We start from the raw sequence: 23,380 nt of genomic DNA, 5'->3' as shown, positions 1-23,380 counted from the left end.
TGTATATATTTTAAAGAACCAGAGAAGCCAAACGCACTTCTGATAGAAGAGGAAGATCTAATAATTACTGAACAGAAAATAGCCTCTCCTGTAGAAGGTAAACAGCATTATAATTTGTAACACCTTACCTTTAGACTTGATTTTATGTGTGTCAAATTGCAGTTAGAATTTTATTAAGCTAGTTACTAATATCTTTAAAGAACCGAAACATCTAAGAACACCTCCTGAAGAAAATGTTTGGATTAAAGATGAAGCTGTGCTTACTATAGAAGGTATACCGTTAGTTTAATTTTACTCATCTATTTTATACAAAACTCTCAACAAATTCTCTTTCAAGTATTAATATTAGACTAATATCTTCATGATTAGAAAAGCTACCAAAGAAATCAACAGCCAAAGAAAAAATGCAAGTTTCCAGAAAAGAAATGTCTTCTCGTGTAGAAGGTATATCATCATACAGCAAACATTAACTAATTCAGTTTATACGTTATTCATATTATTAGGACATACTAACATCAAACTATCTTTAAAATAGAAAGGGTCTCGGAAAAAGTAACCCCTGGAGAGAAACACCAAATTGCTGTTTTCAAAAGAGAAAGAGAAATTACCTCTTATGAAGAAGGTATATAATATATATTTCTTTATTCATTATCATAAATGTATAGTATTTATTATACTATATACATTTTAGGGAATACAAATTACTTTTTTTTTTCACTATATACATTCACAAATATAATTTCAATATAATATGCATAATCACCCAAGGTAAAATATACAGGATTGCCCAAAGTAAAAGATGGGATCTGATTGCTCTGGGCACCATCTTCACTAATTTTCTATTTCTTATGACACCCATTGGTTCAGTTACAGCAGAAGCTGCTAAATCTAAAATACACATTTAAAATTTAGAACTTAAAAAATCATGTTAAGAGAAATTGAAAGACTTTATATTGAAAAATACCACATTTTCCAAGTATATAGTATATATAAACAATTATAAAATTTTATTTCAAACACTTAGTTATCAAAAATGCATGCTCAATTTATAAACTATGCTAATATATAGTGGTATTTTGTCAGCGATAATTCTTGTGAATCCATAAAACACTAGTAAAACCACATTTTAACATATGTCATTTTTAGATATTCAAAAATCTCAGATACCAGAAGGGAAACCACACATTGGTGTATCTAAGCAAGAAATTACCTCTCAAGTAGAAGGTATATCTTAATGTCTTGAATGCTCTTTTCATCCATGAAGTTATTAAAACATCAAACATTACTAATTTCACGGTCAAATACTTCTAAAAATAATATATTTAAATACTAGATGCCCCAAAAAGAGTAACTTCCAAAGAAGCTTCGAAATCTCCTTTAACTAAGAATGGAGTTGTTTCCAGCAAAGATGGTATATAGTCAGCACTTTTTTCTTTTCATTTACACCATACATTCATTAGAATAAATCATACATTTGTAAATCAAGTAATAATTAATTTTCCTTTTATTGCATTTTCCAAAACCCCAATGAATAAAATCCACAATCTAATTAATTATGCAGTAATTGTCTTATGATAGTATAATAAAATGGTAAACTAGTAATATTATATTAATAAAGATGACATTTAGAATTACTGCTACCAGAAAAGCAAAGTTCACTAGAATTTATTAAAAATAGAAACCATATTCTATTTTAACATAACCAGTCTTCCCATTTCATCAAAAAGTTGGCCTTTATAAAAAATGGTACTGTTTATCATAACACATGCCTTCCGCTACGACCAATAAATTATGAACGCAATAATATTAACTAAAAAACAAAGCAATAATTGTTAGCTAATATCTTATTTGATAGATGTCACAGAGAAGCATGTCTCTGAAGAAAAGCCCAAAATTACTGTAACTAAGAGAGAAGATACTTTCCGAGTGGAAGGTAAAACAATATTTTTCTTACTGTAATCATATCAATCACCAAAATATATTCTATAGTCAAATACTAATTATATTTTAATATATTTAAATTAGATGAGACCCAGGAGATACTGATTCCTCAGGAGATGCCACAAATGACTAAGCCTAAAAAAATTGTCCATCATACGGCAGGTACTGTATTTCATAACACATACTTTCTACTACAACCATCAACTCATCTACTCCAAAATATTCACTCAAAAGCAAAATACAAATTTTTAGCTAATATCTTATTTGATAGATGTCACAAAGAGGCGTATCTCTGAAGAAAAGCCATCAATTACTGTAACTAAGAGAGAAGATACTTCCCAAGTGGAAGGTAATGCACAATATTATTCTTAATTTAATTATATAAATCACCAAACTATATTCTATAGTAAAATAATAATTATATTTTAATATATTTAAATTAGATGAGACCCAGGAGATACTGATTCCTCAGGAGATGCCACAAATGACTAAGCCTAAAAAAATTGTCCATCATACGGCAGGTACTGTATTTCATAACACATACTTTCTACTACAACCATCAACTCATCTACTCCAAAATATTCACTCAAAAGCAAAATACAAATTTTTAGCTAATATCTTATTTGATAGATGTCACAAAGAGGCATATCTCTGAAGAAAAGCCAACAATTACTGTAACTAAGAGAGAAGACACTTCCCAAGTGGAAGGTAACACACAATATTATTCTTAATTTAATTATATAAATCACCAAACTATATTCTATAGTAAAATAATAATTATATTTTAATATATTTAAATTAGATGAGACCCAGGAGATACTGATTCCTCAGGAGGTGCCACAAATGACTAAACCTAAAAAAGTTGTCCATCATGCGGAAGGTACTGTATATCATAACACATACTTTCTACTACAACCATCAACTCATCTACTACAAAATATTCACTTGAAAGCAAAATACTAATTTTTAGCTAATATCTTATTTGATAGATGTCACAACGAGGCATATTTCAGAAGAAAAGCCATCAATTACTGTAACTAAGAGAGAAGATACTTCCCAAGTGGAAGGTAACACACAATATTGTTCTTTATGCAATTATATCAATCATCAAACTATATTCTATAGTAAAGTAATAATTATATTTTTAAATATTTAAATGCGTTAAGACCCAGGAGATACTAATCCCTCAGGAGATCCCACAAATGATTACAACAACTAAAAAAGTTGTACTTCATTAGGAAGGTACTGTATAACATAATATGCAGTATTTTTTGGACAATAAGACACCCCTGACTATAAGACGCACCCAGGCTTTAGACTACAAAAAATAGGAAAAAATGTCATATTTTACTATTTTTACAAAGAAAAAAATATTTCTTAAAAAAAATTTGTTCTGTTTCACCACAATCTGAGAGCCTTAACTTTTATATCTTTTCATCGTGAGGGCTAATTTTTTGCGGCATGAGCTGTAGTTTTTATTGGCACATACGATTTTTTGTATGACTTTTTAATTAATTATTTTTAGTGCTAAGGTGACCAAAAAACAACAATTCTGGAGTTTTAAATTATTTGGTTTTACGCCGTTCACCGTGTGAGTCAAATAATGCTATATTGTAGTAGTTGGACTTTTACGAACGCAACGATACCAATTTTTAAAAATGTTTACATTGCACATTGTTTTAACTTTTAATATTTTTTTCCACTCCTGAAAATCTATCTAACTTTTTTTTTTACACATTTTATGAGTTCCCCTAGGGGACTTGAACCAGCAATCATTAGATCGCTGGTACAATACACTGCAATACATGGCAGTTAAAGAAGCAGCATAGCATAGCTGTTTCCGTAACTACTATTCAGTTCTATGGGAGTTACGGAAACAACGTAGCTCAGCGAGTTACGCTGTTTCCGTAACTTGAACATGTATGCCCCGTTCTAGAGATAGGTCTATCTATCTAACATTTATGACATATCCTGTGGGAAGACCCATATAAATGCCTCAGTCGCTGCATTTAACTAATAAAACGGCCAGGAACATCGCCATCGCTGTTCCCGGCCATTAGAGCAGCGCGTCAGCTGTAAAACACAGCTGACGCCTGCAGTGTATGGAGCCCGCTCTGCTCCAAACTTCATCCTCTCCCCGCTCCACAATGTTCCGGCACATCATGGGTCGGGAAGGGGTTAAGTAAGAAGCGGTCAGGGGGCCCAGCGCTTCCGGGTCCCTTGACTGCCGACTATAAGACGCAGGGACTTTTTAGCAAGATTTATACTTGCTAAAAACTGTGTCTTATAGTCCAAAAAATATGGTATACCCTTCTACTACAACCATCAACTCATCAACTAAAACATATTTACTCAAAAGCAAAATAATGATTTGTTACATAATATCTTATTTGATAGATGTCACAAAGAGGTGTATCTCTGAAGAAAAGTTAAAAATCACTGTAACTAAGAGAGAAGATACTTCCCAAGTGGAAGGTAAAACACAATATGTTTCTTACTGTAAATTGAGAAATAAAAATTAATCAAAAGCAGAATACAAATTTTTCGCTAATATCTAATTTAATAGATGCCACAAAGAGGTGTATCTCTGAAGACAAGCCAAATATTACTGTAACTAAGAGAGAAGATACTTCCCATGTGGAAGGTAAAATACAATACAGTATTTCTTATCGCTCATAAAAAGATATTCTACAGTAAAATAATAATGGTATTTAATTATACTTAAATTAGTTGTGACCCAAGAGAAAGCCATCTCTCAGAAGATGCCAGAAATGACTATACCCAAAAAAGAAGTTGGCCTTCATAAGCAAGGTATTATATATATCATAACACGTACTTTGGACATCTGCATGAAAAGTTGTTAATTATAACTATCTAAAACCCTGTCTTTCAATTCCTCCCTATTTTCAAGATCTGTTTCTTGCCAGTAAATGAAAATATCCTTGCTTATATCCTCAGGTGAAAATCTATATAGCCCTAATATTTCTCAGAGCTAAGGGGAGGATACTATGCATCCAATCTGGATAATCATCTGGCCAGGCTGATGCATTTACCTATGCTTATACAATTACCTATGTTGATACAACATAACAAACTGTTAGGCAAAAAGAGACATTTGTGCTGCTAATGTCTTAGCTCATAGAGGAGATACAATTGTATCCACCTCTCAAGTGTGAACAGGACTACGTCTGTAACAGTTTTCAGCCTCTGGATATGAACAAGAATGTCAACAAACAGAATGTGAATGGTGAGGAATTGAAAAACACAGTATTAGTACAAGAATTAAAAAGTTGCATACTATATTTTCATTATACAATGATTAAGCTTTATTTAAATCAAATTTTTTTCAAGTCATGGACTCCAAAAATCTAATCCAAAAGCAAAATATTAACTTTTTACTAATATCTTTAGTGACAGATGCACATAAAAGACTCACTCAAGATAAAAAAAAAAAAGCTGATTGCTGCAACAAGAATAGCATTGAAGGTATTCTCATTTTTTAAGTAACCATTAGTCCATGAGTAATTATTACATTTTAGTTTACTAATACTAAACTCAATATCTTTAGAAGTAGATATTACTGTCTCCAGAAGACAAGCCGCAAATTGCTGAATATTTATATAGCAAAGAAGTCAAGTCTCCTATTGGATGTAGACTATCAATCTCGATATCCTATTTTAATTAGCTAGTTACATGAGGAAATATACTAATACCAAATTAATATCTTTAAAAAAAACACAGGGTCAAAGAGTCCTTCACCTGAAGAAAAGCCACAGATGACTGTGCAACAATTTAAAAAAGATGTTGATTTGCACACAAAAGGTATCATGATCTGTGATTTCAATTGAAGACATTCATTTATTAATACTAAATTACTATTAAATATTAAAAACAAACTAATATCTTCAAAGCTATAGATCTCCCAAAAAGACCATCACCGGAAAACAAGCCAAGCCTTACCAAGAAACAAATAACGTCCAAAGAAGAAGGTATATAAGATATTCATTTTTATCTTCTTATGACGAATTACCGTGCCAAGTACAAAAAAATTGGATAATCTTCATCTAATATCAAACTAATATCTTTTAAGCGTTTCAAAGTACGTTGACATTTGAAGACAAGCACACCGTTTCTGAAGTTAGATCTACAGAGAAAGGTATATTGATGTCGAATTTTTCCAATCATTGTTACATTTTAGTTATAACATCGGAAACCAACCAAGAAGAAACACCCTTTAAAAACTCTCCCTCACAGAGAAAATAATACTAATGTATTTGACTAACGAGTGATTTAGTCTGTCTTATAATCTAATTTGTGTAGCAAATTGAGGAATCTTAGAAATAGTTTTTTGCTAAACTGAAGTTATTGTTTTTAAAACAGTGGAATTTTCAAAGCCACTAGCTCCAAAAGAAAAAGATCCTATTGCTAAGCCCAAAAATGAAATGAAACCACCTGTAGAATGTATATGATCTAATCACTGCATGTATATCTATAAAAGTATCCAGTTTATACTGGCAAAGTATTAATGCTAAACTAATATCTTTAAAGAAACTGTACTTACTACAAGTAAGAGAGCTGTTACAGAAGATAAAAAAGTTCTACCAATTCCCAAAAAAGGAGCTGCAGTTCCTGCTGCAGGTATAACTTCATACTTCGTGCTTAGATGTCTTCATGTGTGTAGTTAATATTTTATGTGTACTGAAGTAACGCTAATATCTTTACAACTAGTGGAAGTGGCTATAAAGCCTACTCCAGAGGAAAAGCCATTGTTTGAACCTAAAAAAGTGATTGTTCCACCATTGGAAGGTACATAAATGTCCATATTTTAGGTTTTGTCTTTTTTGCTACAGTATGTGTAAGTGTCTGCTGTCTGTTTAGGGGACGTAAACTCTTCTTATATTTGTCTTTGTTATTTCGTACTTTGAATTTAGTTGCTTACTTTTTATTTTTACAATATTCATGTCTTATTAATATCTTTTAAGAACCTGGTGTGTTATCAAAGAAACTGATCATAGAAGATAAAAAACCTGTTACAGTTCCTAAAAAAGAAGTAGCACCTCCTGTAAAAGGTATATCACTTTTATGTGTTCCCCTATATTAACAGAATATTTTAATAATCTCCATCACATCCGTTTTGACAAATTGTCACATTTTATATTGTCATAAACTTTCAGTTGAAAAAAATGCCCTAGAAGCATTCCCTTAAGAGTTACTAGTTCTACCCCATTATTTAATGTCAACTTTATTAATATAATAAAGCGTAATGTTAACAGACACAAAAATAATATTTAAAAAAATATTCTTAAAGTGGCAGAATCAAAGCAGAAAAAAGTTGTTGAAGAGAAAACTTCTGTCCATATCTCTAAAAGAGCAGTTGTTCCTGATTCAGGTATATAACTTAAAATAGAATACATGTAAAACTATACAGTATTTATTGAATATGCCGCATATTCATAAACCAAAATATCTCTTAAAGTGCCAGCTGAACGTAAGATGCCTGTGCCAGAGGAGAAACCATACATTAAAGCCCTTCCTTTCATAGGTATTTAACTATACAATCCTTTTACTGTTTTACATTGAATTTCCCACTATTAAAAATAGAACCTTAATATGTATCACTGTAATATTTTTTAAGCGCCTGAGGTTTTACAAAAAACTATTACAACACCAGAGGAAATACCTGTATATCTATCTGATGAGGAAGAGGAAGAGGATTTTGATCTAGAAATTGAAGGTATAACTTAATATATCCATCATCAGTTTCCATCATTTCATCTATCAGAATATTCCATCACTTTTGCTTATTTTACAATGAAAATTATGAAGTAGATTGTCAGCCATGGGATAAAAGGCAGAATTTAACTTCTAAGGAATCGATTTAATCTAATATTTAATATAATTTGAAAATATACTCTCGCCATCTCTAACAATCTGCTCAGAGTGTCTGTCAAAAGAAGAACCCTCTGAGCGTCTTTCAAAATCTTTCATCTTTTGATTGTCTACATGTATCTTGTCTGTCTTATGTTTATCGATGTTTTGTTTGTCTTGTTAATTATCAGTCATGAATTCATAAAAATATCTTCTCTTAAATTAACAATTTGATTCAATTTGCACTCAGTTTAAATACTAAATCCTATTCTTTAAAGAGTATGAATCTGATGAGAGAACAATTGAGACACCCTCTCCCTTGATAAAAGAGGAGGCAGAGGAAATCAAAGGTATTAGGAATGTTTATAACTACAACTTATCACCATATCCATTCTTGTCCATCGTCACAGGAATGCAAATTTAGCATGGTGTTCCCATTTTTAAAAGAACTTCATATACTGTTTTTAACTTGTATGTTTGTTTTTGTGAATGTTCCATTTCATCCAGGCATTTCAATAATCTGGTCTAATCATTGGAGACATCATCCCATTTATTATTATTTTATTTTTCATGTCACTTCATTAAACAGCTGCTGTCATATCATCACATTAAGTTCCACATCTTTATTTAAATATGTTTATTTGGTCGATATAATGTACCATTCACAAAGCTAACGCTCTTATATTGCCTTAAAACAGGTTCATCTCATTAATATCTCAAATCTGATTGTCAGAATTACCAAATCAGTAAACATCCAATTATTTTCTTTAAAGCTCCAGAAGCCAAAAAGAGGATTGTACCTGAAAAACCAGCCCCACCTGTGCCTGAGAAAGTAGAACTTAAGGCAGCTAAAGGTATACTAACTCTTCACACTAAATAGAGAAGAGTGAAATAAATACCTAGCTACTGTTAGTGATGTTCATACGTAGTAAAGAAAAAATACTTCTTTACATCCTTTTTTTGTGTATTTTAAGCTTCTATTTTATGTTAGAATTATGTCGTCTTAACTGTTTTGTTTAGTAATTTTTTTAAACATTTTTGCTTGTATTGTCTGAAAAAAAGTGAATGCAGTTTTAAATAGTTTAGCAGTATAGTTAATTTGGACCATAGCGTATTTGCTTACAATGTGTCACTATAAAAGACTTAAAGCGTAGCTAAACTTTCGCAAAAAAAATAATTGAAACTGCTATTATGTCCCTCTATGTGAATACATTACTCCTAGCAATTTTTTTCACTTCAAAGTACCTTTTTTTGCAGCTTTTTTTTCTTGTGAAACCGTCCACATCTATTTTCTCACACTTCCTGATTCTCGCAGTTGCTAGGGGCGTGTATTACTGTGTGTGATGTTACGATTTGTCTGTGTCTTTCATGGGCAGTGAACTCTGAGGTGAAAACTACAATACTGTGAGTGTGCACTGAGCTATGCACATAGAACCCATTATATATAGAGATGTAGAGAAATATCTCTGCACACTCCAGAAGAAAGGAATCAGCGTTTTTTTTTTTTCACTTTCCCTGGCAAGTCCAGGGAAGATAAGACAGGACGGCAGGGTGATTGCGGGGCGGGGGGCGGACGGATAGAGCAGTCCTAGTCTTATCTATGCTAATTAGCTGCTCAGATTACAGTGTCCCTAGACTCTTTGCCGGAGGGAAGGTGGAGAATCATCCAGGCACAGAGACCAGTGCGCACAGTCTCTTCCTTGCACAGTCTCTTCCATGCGCTCTGCTGCTGCAGGTTACACTAAAGAGAACTGTGTAGTGTATATAGGCACAGAGATCTTCCTGACATCACGATGGGGGCGTGCACATCTGACGTCAGGATGGGGCCACCACCCACCCGTACTCATAGGCAGCAGAATCCGTACACCGATACATTCAAATGGTGTACGGATTTCTGCTAGCAACAGGAGAAATACAAGAAATAAAATGTGGTAGAAAAGTGTCAGAGTGGCTATTTAAAACACATATAACACAAAAAGGAGCCCAAATTCAATAATAAAGTATATTACAAAACATATTTATATTACATGCTGCTAGAAAATAAAAAGTTGATCGAACGTTTAGTTACGCTTTAACATATGTGAGTCACTCAGAAAATCTGGAACACCAGAATGTTCACAAGAGGTATTGTCAGGGACTAATCACCTGTACAGCAAAACATATGCAAGTGTCAAATTCACAAAAATTTCTAAGAGTAAGAAAATAAATTGTATCTTTTTGAAGTACCTGAACCTGAAAAGAAAATAATTCGTAAACCTAAACCTGAGATTACTCTTCCAAAAAAAGAAGAAGTTAGTTTTAAAAAAGGTATAGTTGTATATCTATTAGAACGTTCAGCTAAACATAATAGAATCTTGCTACTAAAACATTATAACATATTTCATATTTTTTTTCAATTATTCAGCTATAATACATCTAACAAGATGTGATAATTAAATTGGCTTTGCTTTATAGGAAAACAAATAATTTTATGTTATAATAGTAAATTGATTATAACGTTACAACTTACTAATAGTCAAACAAAGCTAACTGGGATAGCGTTAAATGGTTATCGAGCTTCTATTCTTTTTATATGACCAAGCTTTTTAAAGTAATCCTGCCGCAGATATAAAAAAATACAAACAAAAAAACACAAATCTATTTCTAATAATTAATCGTTGTCATTGTACTATTGTCTGTCCTATGCACTTCTTAATGGCACCAAGTTCTTTGTTCTATATGCTTCAAAATGTTTGATACTTTACGTGCCGGTTTGAAATTTTCTTGACAAGCCGTATTTTGAGCAGCCCAGAGTAAAAACGTTCTCTATCTTAAAGTTTTAAAACCAGTCAAAAAGGAAGTTGAAGAGCCTTCTGTAGGAAAAGAAGCAGAGAAACTGAAAAAAACTGAACCTACTGTAGAGAAGATTAAAAAACCTGAAGGTAACTCGCATTATGTCTTATTAATTAAAAATCTATGTAGTGTACTGTACTTTGTTGTGTTGACTCTTTTGTCTTGTAATGTATTTTAAATACATCTTAAATGGATCTGAGGAATGGTACTTAGTGCCGACAATGCTTCATATTCATATATCAATCTTCCACCATTAAGAAAACTTTTTGAATAAAATAACTCCATCAGCCTTGCTTGTAAAACTACAATACTATTTTTAAGTTACGGAAGTCCAGAAGAAAAAGTTACCAGAGGTAACTCCAACTTTGAAAAAAGAAGAAGCTAAACCAGAATATGAACCAGCCAAAGGTACATGCATTTTGGGATTCTCTTCTAACTGGACAATTGGCTTTAAATTAATAAACTATATGAAAATTACTAAACTATTTCCTAATAAGAAGAAAAAGCATTGACATTACCTCATTGACTTTAACCATCATCATTTTTCTTATCTTGGAGTAAAATCATCTTCACTAATGTGTCTTTGAAATCTTCTTTTGTATATATAATTGTGTAATCCTAACTTTAACATTTGTATACTTCATATATGTATTACTTCTTTAACAGATCAAGAGAAAATAATTTAAAAGTCTGAATTTTAATTAACCAATGATAATATGTTTAAAGTTCCAGAAAAAGCTAAGCCTTCAACAGTGTCCACACCACCGAAAGTGCCATCACCTGTAGAAGGTAGGATAAAATCTTTAAAAATGGTCACCTCTAATGTAATTGTTTTTAGGCAAGTTCTTGTATTTAAATTACAGTTGAAAATGTTTTTACATTTTTGTAGGCTTTAAGAGAATAATTCTGATTATTATTATTATTGTTGTTATTATTATTATTATTATAATTCTTATACTGAACATATATTAGTATTCATGTACTTTGCTATAAGTCTCAACTCTCAATTTTTTTACAAATGAAAAGTTCTAAATTTCATTGATGACTTTTCTTAACCAATACCCTTAAGTTTCAAATAGTGTTCCATATTTTATATTTATATTGATTATATTATAATGCTAGTACAGACTGATATGAATGTCTAACCAACCCAAACATTCTTAGAATGTTAAAGCGCACAACATCCTTGACCTTTACTGTAGTACAGTTTTCTAAAAGAATAAACAATACTTAATACATTTCACTCTACAGCTGTTCCATCACCGAAAGGGGATGAAGCCGCAGTTACAGCACCAGTTACAACTCCAGTGGTTGGAAAGAAAACAGGTACATTTTCTATGCTGATGTTTTTTTAAATGTATACCTAGAGGAGGCTTCAATGCAGAGTAAATGTACACCTAAAGGAGACTGCCCCTAGCGATAACATTGCCGGAGATAAGAGAAGCAAGACCCACCGGCTTTACACAGACAACCCTTTTAAAGCCTACACAAAAAATACTCAACTCTCCAAACTGCACAAATCTTTAATATAAATGCATTTTTCAAGTACACATAGTAAATGAATTATAAAAAAAGATTATAGAAACACAATTTACTAGAGATGTAAAACTGATTTTTAAATTAATAAACCAAACAACTTAGGATCATATTGCTATTCATTATTAGGTTACCAGGTCTTCTGCGTTATAGGCTATTGTGTTTTGTACCATTATTTGTTTGTTTCATTATTTTTGAATATCTGTCTATGTCTGTGTTTAGTTCCCTTGTTCTAGGTTAAAAAAAACTTTGGTTAGTGTGTTTGTTTTTGTGTTGTTCTTTGACTCTATTATCTATATTGTTTGTGTTTAGTGTCTATATTAAATTTAAATATTTGTATATATGTGTCCTTTCCATGTCAATTACAGTATGTGTATGATGTTCTGTTCTTTAGAATCTTATGAATTGTTCTTTCCTCTTGGGTCTTGATTTGTGACCTAAATGTAAAACCTTTGTGGTCACAGAGAAACCTGCTGCCTCAATAAAGATAAAGCAGAAAGGTAAAATGCTGTCAGAAGAAAGCAAGGTAGAAGCAGTTCGGAGGGTACCTTTTGTATCTGGTGACAGTGTCATTCCAATCAAAGAAGATCTGTCTTTTAAAGCAGTAAAACTACACATAGATGCAGTTGAAGTGGAGAGAACTATTTCACATAAAAAAGATGAGGTCCAAGTCATTCTGAAACCAAAGACTTTTGAGGAACTGAAGCCAAAAGAAATCATTGAACATACAGAGGATATATCTGAGGAGGAATATGAAGAGTTACAGGAAGAAGAAAGTATAAATGATAAGGATAGATTTGAACAGGTTGAAATACCTGTCAAGGAGCATCAACCAATTGTCATCATTGAAGAAGAATTTGCAGTTGAAGATCTTAAACCACTCACACCAAAAATAAAATCCAGTAAAAAGGATAGAAAGTTAAAAGAAAAAGACACTTCCAGTCTAGCTGAAAAAGCAAAAAAAGAGCCTATAAAAGGAATTGAGCTAGACATAGAAACTACAATTAAAACCAAGGAAGCGGGGAAGAAAGTAAAAAAGGTTGTAACTCCAAGGATGGAAAAAGTAAAAATCATAGAAACTAGCAGTCCTGAAAGCGAAGAGGTGCTAGATGATGATGAAATACCCACTCAGATAATCAAGGAAATTAGGACAGATAAAGAAAAGGCTAAAAAAGTAATTAAAAAAGTTCCTACAATAGAACCTGTTATTGAACATATTACAAAACCTGGCCAAAAGATAAAAGATGCAAAAACACATCGAACTGGAGAAAAGGCTAAAAAGATAATGCAAAATGTTCCTCAAAAAGAACCAGTCATTTCCCAATCTCTGGCTGCAGATGAAAGAATAGAAAGAAGTAGTACTGAAAGTGAGGAATCATTGGACAGCCAGGATGAATACACAAGAGAAACTCAGAAAAAAATTAAGACAGAAAAAGTGCACAAAACTCTTGATAAGGCTGAGACATTAAGAAAAAAGCACTCTCCAAAAGAATTAATTGATGATAAAGAAAGATTAGAAACCAGTAGTGTTGACAGTAGTGAATTTTTAGAACCTCATGATGATGAGTTATTTGAGAAGTTGCCTGAAAAAACAAACAAAAAAGTAAAGGAAACTAAATTATCCAAACCCAAGATCCATGGTTTAGGGGAACAGTTAGATGTGGACAAAGCGATTCAAGATGATGAGTTAAGAAATTTAGTTGGGGGTGATCAAAAAGTACCTAAAAAAACACCTCACTTGGGACAAAAAGGTGACAAGTTTGTAGATAAAATAAAAGATGAAAATATTATAGATATAAGTAAAGATGGATCTCACTTAAAAGCTAGTGTGGAATTAAATAACAAAGATAAACTCTTAAAAGACACAGTTGACAAAGTTGGTGACATTGATCAAACATTGCCTATAGATACTGCAAAGGCTAAGATGAAACATTTAATTAGTGCAAAATCAGAAAAGCAAGATATTGATGTAACACCTGTTTCAGAAAAACCTAAAAAGGAACTAATTGTAGATGACAGAAAAATGGACTTAGCTAGGGAAAAAGAGCAACAGAAACTAGGTGCTATAGAAATAACTGATGAAACAAAGACTACCAGATTTGGTGACACAAAAGACCAAATCAAGCGACCAGTAGATAAAGGAAAGATTGTACAACCTGAAAAGGCGAAAGAACATACGAAAGAAAGTGTTGCCCATATACAACAAATAAGTCGTCTTAAAACTCCAATAGATAGAGAAAAGGTTACTTCTAAAGTACAGGCTGATGAGGAAAAGCATTTAATACCAAAACTTAAAAAAGTTGAGAAGATTAGGACTCCCGTTACTACTGAGAAGGAAATTCAATCTAGCAAAGGCATCTCAGCTAAAGAGGACACCTCTAGAAAGGTGATCAGCAGAACCAGTACACCTACTAGCCAGAAAAAAGCAGAGACAAAGATATCCTTAGATAAAGAATCACCTCTGTCAAGGACCCCTGTACATGAAACGGAATTAAGTCCTCAGAAAACAGAATCTGAGGAAGCAGAGGAAGAGGAAGCCTGGGAACAAGAAATAGAAAGTCTATCCGAACACACTGATTATGGTTCTGAGGAAGACATACTGAGCGAGGACAGCGAACATACTAAAAAAAGTGCTGTTGAAACTCCAGCAAAGGCTATGGGAAGACGAGGTGAGGAGATTCTACTCAAAAAAAGATTTTCTTTAAAACTTCATATGCCACCAGCCACCATCATTTTCATGTGCGCTAAATATTCTTGGATGAAAGGCTTATTTCATACATGCTTGAAGACTCTGATTATCATTTGCATTTATTCATAAACTCGTCTTCATGCACATCTTTGGAAAAGAAACCATATGTCGTCTTTCATTCCATTTCTACATTATATTTGTCCATTCTTCATTTGTGTCAAGGATATGTACGTGTCATACAAATCTATTTTCATATTGTTATATCGTCTGTCTTTGTGTTTTGTGTTTAGAAGAAGTTTCCATGAAAGTTCACAATCTAATGTCACAGATATGCATGTCGAATCGGCTAATATCTCTATATTTTTTATTTTATGAACACGAGAATTTTGTCTACCTTCGCTACCTGTTTAGTCCATTGTAGTTTTATTTAACCCATTACAGTTCACTTATGCAGCTAACACATTTTAGAAACCCAGCACAACATTTTTTAGAAAAATTTACTAATATCACTCACTAACTGTTTCACTTTAGATGGTAAAGCACCAAAAGAAGAATCACCAAAGGGTAAACTACCACTGAAAGGTGAGATTGTGTTGCACTTTGGCATGTTTCTATTACGTCTGTACTCTGCAAAACTTACATATAAGTGGTATCAGTGGTAGCTTTGCATTTATTTATTGTATGGATACTTCCATATTGACGTAGATAACATTGATTCTTTAAATTTGCCTGCTTGATTTACTAACAGATGCAAGACACCTGATCACGCAAACAGACATTTAATTTCATAAGTGATTTTCAATTAAAACAAATGAATCAGATTTACTATGATGAAGGATGTTGTGTATTTTGTTACTTAATTTTCATTCATTTCCATACATTACAATATAACCATTTTATATATTACTTTGCTGTATAAAATTATACATCAAGTATATGTCCTTAAATGTGCATGATGCCTGGAGTGCAGTTAAGTTGCTACATTAGCATAAGAGAAAGCCTCATCAAGTTTTCCCATGTCCAAATCTGAATTTTAGGTGTCAAAAAGACACCTTCACCCCTTGATGCTGACAAGAAGAAGCTTCGTCCTGGCAGTGGTGGTGACAAACCTCCAGATGAGCCTGCATTCTCATACCAATTGAAGGCTGTTCCACTGAAGTTTGTTAAAGAGCTGAAGGACATTGTGCTACAAGAAGCAGAATCTGTTGGTTCTTCTGCAATATTTGAGTGTCTTATTTCACCCTCTACTGCTATTACCACCTGGATGAAAGATGGCAGCAACCTGAGAGAAAGCCCCAAGCATAAATTCATTGCTGATGGCAAGGATAGAAAACTTCATATCATTGACGTGCAGCTGTCAGACAACGGAGAATATACATGTGTTGCAAAACTTGGAAACAAAGAAAAAACCTCAACGGCCAAACTGATTGTTGAAGGTATTTGCTTTTATTTCAAAAATAAAAACAAATAGGTATTGAATTAAAAACTAAAATAGATATTATTTGTCATATTGTTTATAGTGTATTACTTTGTAAATTTTTAATCCCTTCCCGCCGCAGCCCTTTTTCAGATTTTCATTTTCGTTTTTTTCCTCCCCACCTTCCAAAAGCCATAACGTCTTTATTTTTCCGTCGATATAGTAGAATGAGGGCTTGATTTTTGCGGGACGAGTTGTAGTTTTGCGATTCCTCCATGGTTTTTTGCGATTACGGCGATACCAAATATATATAGTATTTTCTATATTTTACTACTTTTAGAAGTAAAAACGTAAGTGGAAAAAAGAAAATGTATTTTGTGTCACCAAATTCCGAGAGCCATAACTTTTGTATTTTTCCTTCGATTAAGTGGTATGAGGGCTTATTTTTTGCAGGATAAGTTGTAGTTTTTCAATAATACCATTTTGGTGTACATGCGACGGTTTGATCACTTTTTATTTCCTTTTTTGTGGGAGATTAGGTGACCAAAAAATTGAGATTCTGGCGTTTACAATTTTATTTTTTACGCCATTCACCGAGCGGGTTAAATAATCATATATTGTAATAGTTAAGACTTTTACGGATGCGGCGATACCAATTATGTTTATTTTTATTTTTTTTACTATGCTCTAGGGGGAAAATGGGAAAAGGTTTTTTTTTTTTAACTTTTAATATTTAATTATTTTTTTTACACAAAAAAAAAACTTTATTTAACTAATTTTTACTTTTTTTATTAGTCCCCCTAGGGGACTTCAACCAGCGATCGTTAGATCGCTTGCATGATATACTGCAATACTACTGTATTGCAGTATATCGTGATTCTGACAGGCATCTATTAAGTCCTGCCGGAGGTGTACAAAGATGGTGGACCTGGGGGCCTCCAGTAAGCCCAAGGCAGCTATAGCAACCATCGCCCCCCCCCACGCGATTGCGTTTCGCGGGGCGCGATGAGCTGTTAGAGGGGGTCGCCCCCCTCTTTCTAACGGTTTAAATCCTGTGGTTGCTATTGACCGCAGCATTTAACGAGTTAAACGAGCGGGATCGCGCTCGAGCGCGATGCCGCTCGTTACTCTGAAGTGTCGGCTGTAACAAACAGCTGACACCGGCATTGTATGGAGCAGATTCACTTTGTGAGCCCGCTCCATACTTCCCCTACCCGACTTTGGAGTATGGATAGGTCAAATGTCGGGAAGGGGTTAATAATAATATTGTTATGGACATAGTGGTTTAAGCAACATATTACTATATTAATAATACATTTGCATTTCCCGCAGAATTGCCAGTTCGCTTTGTAAAGACCTTAGAAGAGGAAGTCACTGTTGTCAAAACACAGCCATTGTATTTGAGCTGTGAGCTAAACAAAGACAGGGATGTTGTCTGGACCAAAAATGGAAAAAGACTCAGTGAACAGCCAGGCAAATTCCAAATTAATATAATCGGATTGAATCGCACACTTACCATCTTGGCAGCTGATGATCCAGATGCCGGAGTATATACTTGCTCTGTGGAAAGTGCTAATATCAAATGTTCCTCAAATGTGAAAGTAGTTGGTGAGTTTAAAACTAGCACTTTTTAAACTTAATGTATGCGAAACAAAAATAAAATTATGTCATAGAATTTTAGTGGTGTGATTTTAAGTGTGCCTTCAAAGAGTAATACATTTTATGTTTCAAAATGTAAAAATATGAAACATTAAATGAAAACTTTCAAATTATTGTCTTTTCTTCAGAGGTCATCCGTGACTGGTTGGTCAAACCTATTCGAGACCAGCATGTAAAACCCAAGACTTCAGCAACGTTTACAGCAGATATAGTTAAGGAAACCCCAAACATCAAATGGTTCAAAGGAGATGAAGAGATTCCAGCAGAGCCAAATGACAAAACTGAATTGGTAAAGGATGGAAATCGCATTTATTTAATCATTAAAAATGCTGGTCCTGAAGATGTAGCAGAATATTCCGTAGAGGTAGAAGGAAAAAGAGTCACAGCAAAACTCACACTTGGTGGTATGTAAACATTACACTTGTTTAGGTTTAAAAATATTTAAACATGCAAAATGTTTAACAGAGCATTAAATGACCTGTCTTTTGATATCTTAGATCGTGAAGTTGACCTTCTTAAACCAATTGAGGATGTTCAGATTTATGAGAAAGAATCTGCATCCTTTGACTGTGAGATATCTGAAGAAGATGTTCCTGGAGAATGGAAGCTGAAAGGCGAAGTATTACGTCCATCACCTGTGAGTCAAAAAGCCATCCTTTAAGCAACACAGTAACATAGTAAGGTTAAATAAAGACACAAGTCTGTCACGTTCAGCCTATTATCCTATAGTGTTTATACAGAGAAGGGCCTCTAGGGGGTAGTTGCTAATTACCTCATATTTGAAGGGGGAAAAAAATACCATATTTTTCGGACTATAAGACGCACCTGACCATAAGGCGCACCCAGGTTTTAGACAACAGAAAATAGGAAGAAAATTAATATTTTACTTCTTTTACAAAGAAAAAACTATTGGTTAAAAAAAAATATTTGATCAGTTTAACCACATTTGGAGAGACATAACTTATATTTTTCCAGTGTTTGAGCGGTGTGAGGGCTTATTTTTTGCTGGACGAGCTGTAGTTTTTATTAGCACCAATTTTTTGGTACATACAATTTTTTTATCACCTTTTATTTCATTCTTTTTAGCGCTATGGTGACCAAAAGACAATGATTCTGGGGTTTTACATTTATTTATTTTTACGCCGTTCACTGTGTGAGTCAAATAATTCTATATTGTAATAGTTTCATACTTTTACGGACGCGCGATACCAACTTTTTTATTATTTTTTTATTTTTACATTGTGCTTGGGGAGAAATGGGAAAAGGTTTTTTTTTTACTTTTAAACATTTTTTACACTCCTGAAAATGTATCTAACTTTTTTTTTTTTACACATTTTATTAGTTCCTCTAGGGGACTTGAACCAGCAATCATTAGATCGCTGGTACAATACATGGATGAGTTAAGGAAACAGCATAACTAGCTGAGCTACGCTGTTTCCGTAACTCCCAGAGTAGTGAATGGCAGTTACAGAAGCAGCGTAGCATGCTATGCTGTTTCCGTAACTACTATTCAGTTGTATGGGAGCTACAGAAACTGCGTAACCAGGAAGTGAAGTGGCCGGAAGACAGCGGAGTCGGGTAAGATAGAACGGGGTTTAGAGATAGATGCGGGTCCAAGAGGTCTGACCCATATCTATCTGACATTTATGACATATCCTGTGGATGTTTATTAACACATCCCAATAATAAAGTGCTACGTTTCGACTCCGAAGGAGTCTTTGTCAAGCATGCTTGACAACGACTCCTGCGGAGTCGAAACATAGCACTTTATTATTGGGATGTGTAAATAAACACCTTTTACTACTTTGACATATGGATGCTGTCCTCAAGATTTTTGGTATCAATCGATTGTCCGGAAGGGATCCCTGGACTAGGAATTTGCACTCTGCTGATATTGAGTGGGCATACTCTGATCAAGTGAGTAGTGGATAATCATTTTGCATATCCTGTGGATGTGTCATAAATGTCCTTCATGGGAAAACACCTATAAATGCTGTGGTTGCTATTGACTGCGGCATTTAACTAGTTAAACGGCCAGAAACAGTTCCAGGCCATTAGAGCAGCGTGTCAGCCGCTGACACCTGCAGTGTAAGGAGCAGGCTCAGCACGTGAGCCCACTCCATACGTCATCCCTCCCCGCTCCATGATGTGCCGGCACATCATGGGTCAGGAAGGGGTTATGTAAGGAGCGGTCAGGGGTCCCGGCGCTGCTGGGTCCCTTGACTGACGACTATAAGACGCAGGGACTTTTTAGCAAGATTTATTCTTGCTAAAAACTGCCTCTTATAGTCCAAAAAATACGGTAATTACAATAAATCCATGAATCAATTATTCCACTCCTAAAAATATGTATGTAATAATAAACATCACTATCTTACCAATAAGAAGGTAGATGAAGAATGGTGGTTATAATTTATATATGAATGTAAGTATTAAAGAAGGTTTGTCACCAGATTTCACAATATAAACTGCATACATTACTAAATTGATCTCTTTGATCTGATGAAGCTAGTCTACTTACTTTTAAAATCCATGTCAGAATGGCTGTATAATCCTTTTTCTAATTTTTCCTGCCTAATATTAAAATAAGCATGTTTAGTTTAATGTCAGGCAGAAACACTTTGAGAGAGAATTATACCGCCATTCCGTCATGAATTTTCAAAGTAAATACACCAGCTTCATCAGGTCTAAGAGATTTTTTAATAATGTATGCAGTTTGTATTGTGAAATCTGAGATATGCAAAACAATGGGACATAGAATGTAATTAAAACCACAGAAAAGGCCATACTCACAGATTAGGTGGTGAGTATGGCCTTTTCTGTGGTTTTAATTATTGTGAAATCTGGTGACAGATCATCTTTAAACATGTAGCCACAAGATTTTAAGCAAACAGCTAAGGAATAGAAAAGCAAATGAGTACTAGGGTGCAACAGTTGTTTGTAGGATGCATTATATTCTATAACAATATATAGTTTTGAATTAAAATATTTTTCTTTTCAAATTGCTTGTCCTCTAGACTTGTGAAATCAAAGCTGAAGGAGGAAAGCGCTTCCTTACCATGCATAAAGTCAAGGTTGACCAAGCAGGCGAAGTTCTGTTCCAGGCTTTGAATGCCCTGACCTCAGCAATTCTTAATGTAAAAGGTATGTTTCACTTGAAAATTAGGCCCTTAAGTGTTATATGTTCTCTGTTCTCTTAACGCTTTTCTTTGAACCACCTTATGCCTTCAGAAATTGAGCTCGACTTCGCTGTTCCTCTAAAGGATATTACCGTTCCAGAGAAGCGCCAGGCTAGATTTGAATGTGCTCTTACCCGAGAAGCAAATGTCATATGGTCAAAAGGCCCAGATATTATTAAAGCCGGAGACAAATTTGACATTATTGCTGATGGAAAAAAGCATATCCTTGTCATTAATGACTCAGCATTTGATGATGAAGGGGAATACACTGCAGAGGTTGATGGCAAAAAGACAACAGCCAAGCTCACAGTAGAAGGCAAGTCGTTTACAATAGTAGGGATGGGCAAACATCATTTAATGAAAAAAATCCATATACAGCAAAGTTTAAAAAAAAATAGAAATCAAAATAAATACCTTTAATCAGTAACTTACACTGACTCTTGCTCTACCCTAAAATTCATATGGAGTATATTTCTGCCTGGTAGCAAACTGAACGGTATGTTTACTTGAAATACTTCTGTTTCAGGAATCAGACTTAAGTTTATTTCACCACTTAAAGATCAGACTGTTAAGGAAGGAGAAACAGCTATCTTTAATTTTGAGCTTTCCCATGAGAATATGCCTGTGACTTGGTATAGAAATGACAAGAAACTACACACAAGTAGAACCATTCTTATCTCTGAAGATGGCAAGAATCACAGACTGGAAATCAGAGAAGTGACTCTCGATGACATCTCCCAAATTAAAGCAGAAGTTAAAGGTCTACATACAACAGCCAATCTAAAAGTATTAGGTATGATATTTGTTAAATGGCAGTCACTCAGCTGTAACTGTTATTGATATAATTATATACATGTATATAATTATATGGTCATTGCTATTACGCAATCATTGTACATTTTCCACTATGGAGGAAACCTATCGGACAGTCCTTCTTGCCTTGATGCTTTTTCGTCTCCGTCTAAAATGTTCTTCCTTTCCACTTTCCTCTTTTGTACTCTTGGCACACAACTGCTATGCTAGCTACACTTTAATCAGTAGCAGTCTTCGCTCATAAAGCTCTTCCAGTGAAATGAACATTACTAGAATCTTATAGACCTATGTGCTATGTGCCTAAGTGCCTGCATTTTGATACAATGATTCCAAGGCCTTAACATCTTTGATATGTATGCCTTACCACTTTCTAGTAATTAAAACTATTTAATATGCAACTAATCTGACACATTTTGGCATATAACATATATAACATTACTATTTTAATACTACCATGTCTGTGAAGCTTTTATAGACATTGCTATATTCATATTATTTACAAGTATTAATGCTACATTTCACTTTATTATCTAATTAAATTTTTCATTATTTTTCTAATTGCCTATACCACGATTTTAATTTCATTTTTTATATTTACCAAGCCCTATTAACGAACCATAGTCTCTGTTCATAATGCCCAATTTAAAGCAATTGTTATGGATAACGTCTTTCGTCGCTCTTGCTTTTCTTTTGTTGTATAGTTTTTGTTTCTTCATCCAAGCTCTTTAAAGCAAAGGCTCATTACGTATGCTTACTGTGTTAGTGCTTAGTGTTGTGTTTGTATATATTTGTGGTGTGGTCTGTTGTATATGTCTATATATAATTGTTTTGTATTTATTTACATGTTATATATGTGTATACATATATATTTTTATTTTGTTATTTTTGTGAACTGTACATTCATTAGTGTATGTCATTACTTATGTGTGCGTTTCTGTTGTTTGTATGTCTTTTTTACTCGTTACTTTGTAAATGTAAGTCTGTCTGTCAAGTATTGGTCATATATGTTGTGTATAAGTATATATGTATGTTTGTTGGTCTATCTATTTGAAAGATAAAGGTTCCAGGATTGGTGGCCTGCTACCTCTGCATTATGTTAGGCATGATTTTAATTATTTGTTGAATTACTCTGTTTACAGAGGCCGATCCTTATTTCACTGTAAAATTGCAAGACTACACTGCAGTGGAAAAAGATGACATGACAATGGAATGTGAGCTCAGCAAAGACGTACCAGTAAAATGGCTTAAAAATGGTGAAGAAATCAAGGTTTCGAAGACTGTAACTATCAAGACTGATGGCAAACGCAGAATTCTGAAGATTAAGAAAGTTGAAGAAAAAAACAAAGGGGAATATGAATGTGACTGTGGAACAGATAAAACCAAAGGAACAGTAAACATAGAAGGTAGGTTAATAGCCAAGATATTCTGGATTTAATTAGGGCAATT

General features: G+C 33.6%; 1 protein-coding gene across 1 annotated transcript in view; it reads left to right on the top strand.

Moving 5' to 3' along the window:
* Nucleotides 1-23,380, top strand: part of TTN (titin) — a 241,485-nt gene that overhangs the window by 128,664 nt on the left and 89,441 nt on the right. Inside the window, exons 152-191 of the mRNA XM_075831506.1 lie at nucleotides 17-97; nucleotides 201-272; nucleotides 370-444; nucleotides 536-622; nucleotides 1,147-1,224; nucleotides 1,856-1,933; nucleotides 2,026-2,103; nucleotides 2,213-2,290; nucleotides 2,385-2,462; nucleotides 2,572-2,649; nucleotides 2,744-2,821; nucleotides 2,931-3,008; nucleotides 4,339-4,416; nucleotides 4,508-4,585; nucleotides 4,672-4,752; nucleotides 5,683-5,763; nucleotides 5,853-5,930; nucleotides 6,032-6,097; nucleotides 6,490-6,579; nucleotides 6,670-6,747; nucleotides 6,924-7,010; nucleotides 7,250-7,330; nucleotides 7,418-7,483; nucleotides 7,577-7,675; nucleotides 8,088-8,159; nucleotides 8,583-8,663; nucleotides 10,033-10,116; nucleotides 10,626-10,730; nucleotides 10,963-11,049; nucleotides 11,368-11,430; nucleotides 11,893-11,967; nucleotides 15,398-15,448; nucleotides 15,904-16,302; nucleotides 17,616-17,891; nucleotides 18,071-18,346; nucleotides 18,440-18,579; nucleotides 20,960-21,086; nucleotides 21,174-21,437; nucleotides 21,648-21,914; nucleotides 23,074-23,337. Coding sequence (XP_075687621.1) covers nucleotides 17-97; nucleotides 201-272; nucleotides 370-444; nucleotides 536-622; nucleotides 1,147-1,224; nucleotides 1,856-1,933; nucleotides 2,026-2,103; nucleotides 2,213-2,290; nucleotides 2,385-2,462; nucleotides 2,572-2,649; nucleotides 2,744-2,821; nucleotides 2,931-3,008; nucleotides 4,339-4,416; nucleotides 4,508-4,585; nucleotides 4,672-4,752; nucleotides 5,683-5,763; nucleotides 5,853-5,930; nucleotides 6,032-6,097; nucleotides 6,490-6,579; nucleotides 6,670-6,747; nucleotides 6,924-7,010; nucleotides 7,250-7,330; nucleotides 7,418-7,483; nucleotides 7,577-7,675; nucleotides 8,088-8,159; nucleotides 8,583-8,663; nucleotides 10,033-10,116; nucleotides 10,626-10,730; nucleotides 10,963-11,049; nucleotides 11,368-11,430; nucleotides 11,893-11,967; nucleotides 15,398-15,448; nucleotides 15,904-16,302; nucleotides 17,616-17,891; nucleotides 18,071-18,346; nucleotides 18,440-18,579; nucleotides 20,960-21,086; nucleotides 21,174-21,437; nucleotides 21,648-21,914; nucleotides 23,074-23,337 — 4,533 coding nt within the window. The remainder of the gene's footprint in view (nucleotides 1-16; nucleotides 98-200; nucleotides 273-369; nucleotides 445-535; nucleotides 623-1,146; nucleotides 1,225-1,855; nucleotides 1,934-2,025; nucleotides 2,104-2,212; nucleotides 2,291-2,384; nucleotides 2,463-2,571; nucleotides 2,650-2,743; nucleotides 2,822-2,930; nucleotides 3,009-4,338; nucleotides 4,417-4,507; nucleotides 4,586-4,671; nucleotides 4,753-5,682; nucleotides 5,764-5,852; nucleotides 5,931-6,031; nucleotides 6,098-6,489; nucleotides 6,580-6,669; nucleotides 6,748-6,923; nucleotides 7,011-7,249; nucleotides 7,331-7,417; nucleotides 7,484-7,576; nucleotides 7,676-8,087; nucleotides 8,160-8,582; nucleotides 8,664-10,032; nucleotides 10,117-10,625; nucleotides 10,731-10,962; nucleotides 11,050-11,367; nucleotides 11,431-11,892; nucleotides 11,968-15,397; nucleotides 15,449-15,903; nucleotides 16,303-17,615; nucleotides 17,892-18,070; nucleotides 18,347-18,439; nucleotides 18,580-20,959; nucleotides 21,087-21,173; nucleotides 21,438-21,647; nucleotides 21,915-23,073; nucleotides 23,338-23,380) is intronic.

Source organism: Rhinoderma darwinii, chromosome 6, assembly GCF_050947455.1.
Source record: "Rhinoderma darwinii isolate aRhiDar2 chromosome 6, aRhiDar2.hap1, whole genome shotgun sequence".
NCBI classification, from domain to species: domain Eukaryota; kingdom Metazoa; phylum Chordata; class Amphibia; order Anura; family Rhinodermatidae; genus Rhinoderma; species Rhinoderma darwinii.
The sequence above is the reverse complement of the archived record's forward strand: the minus strand, read 5'-3'. Positions and strand labels throughout refer to the sequence as shown.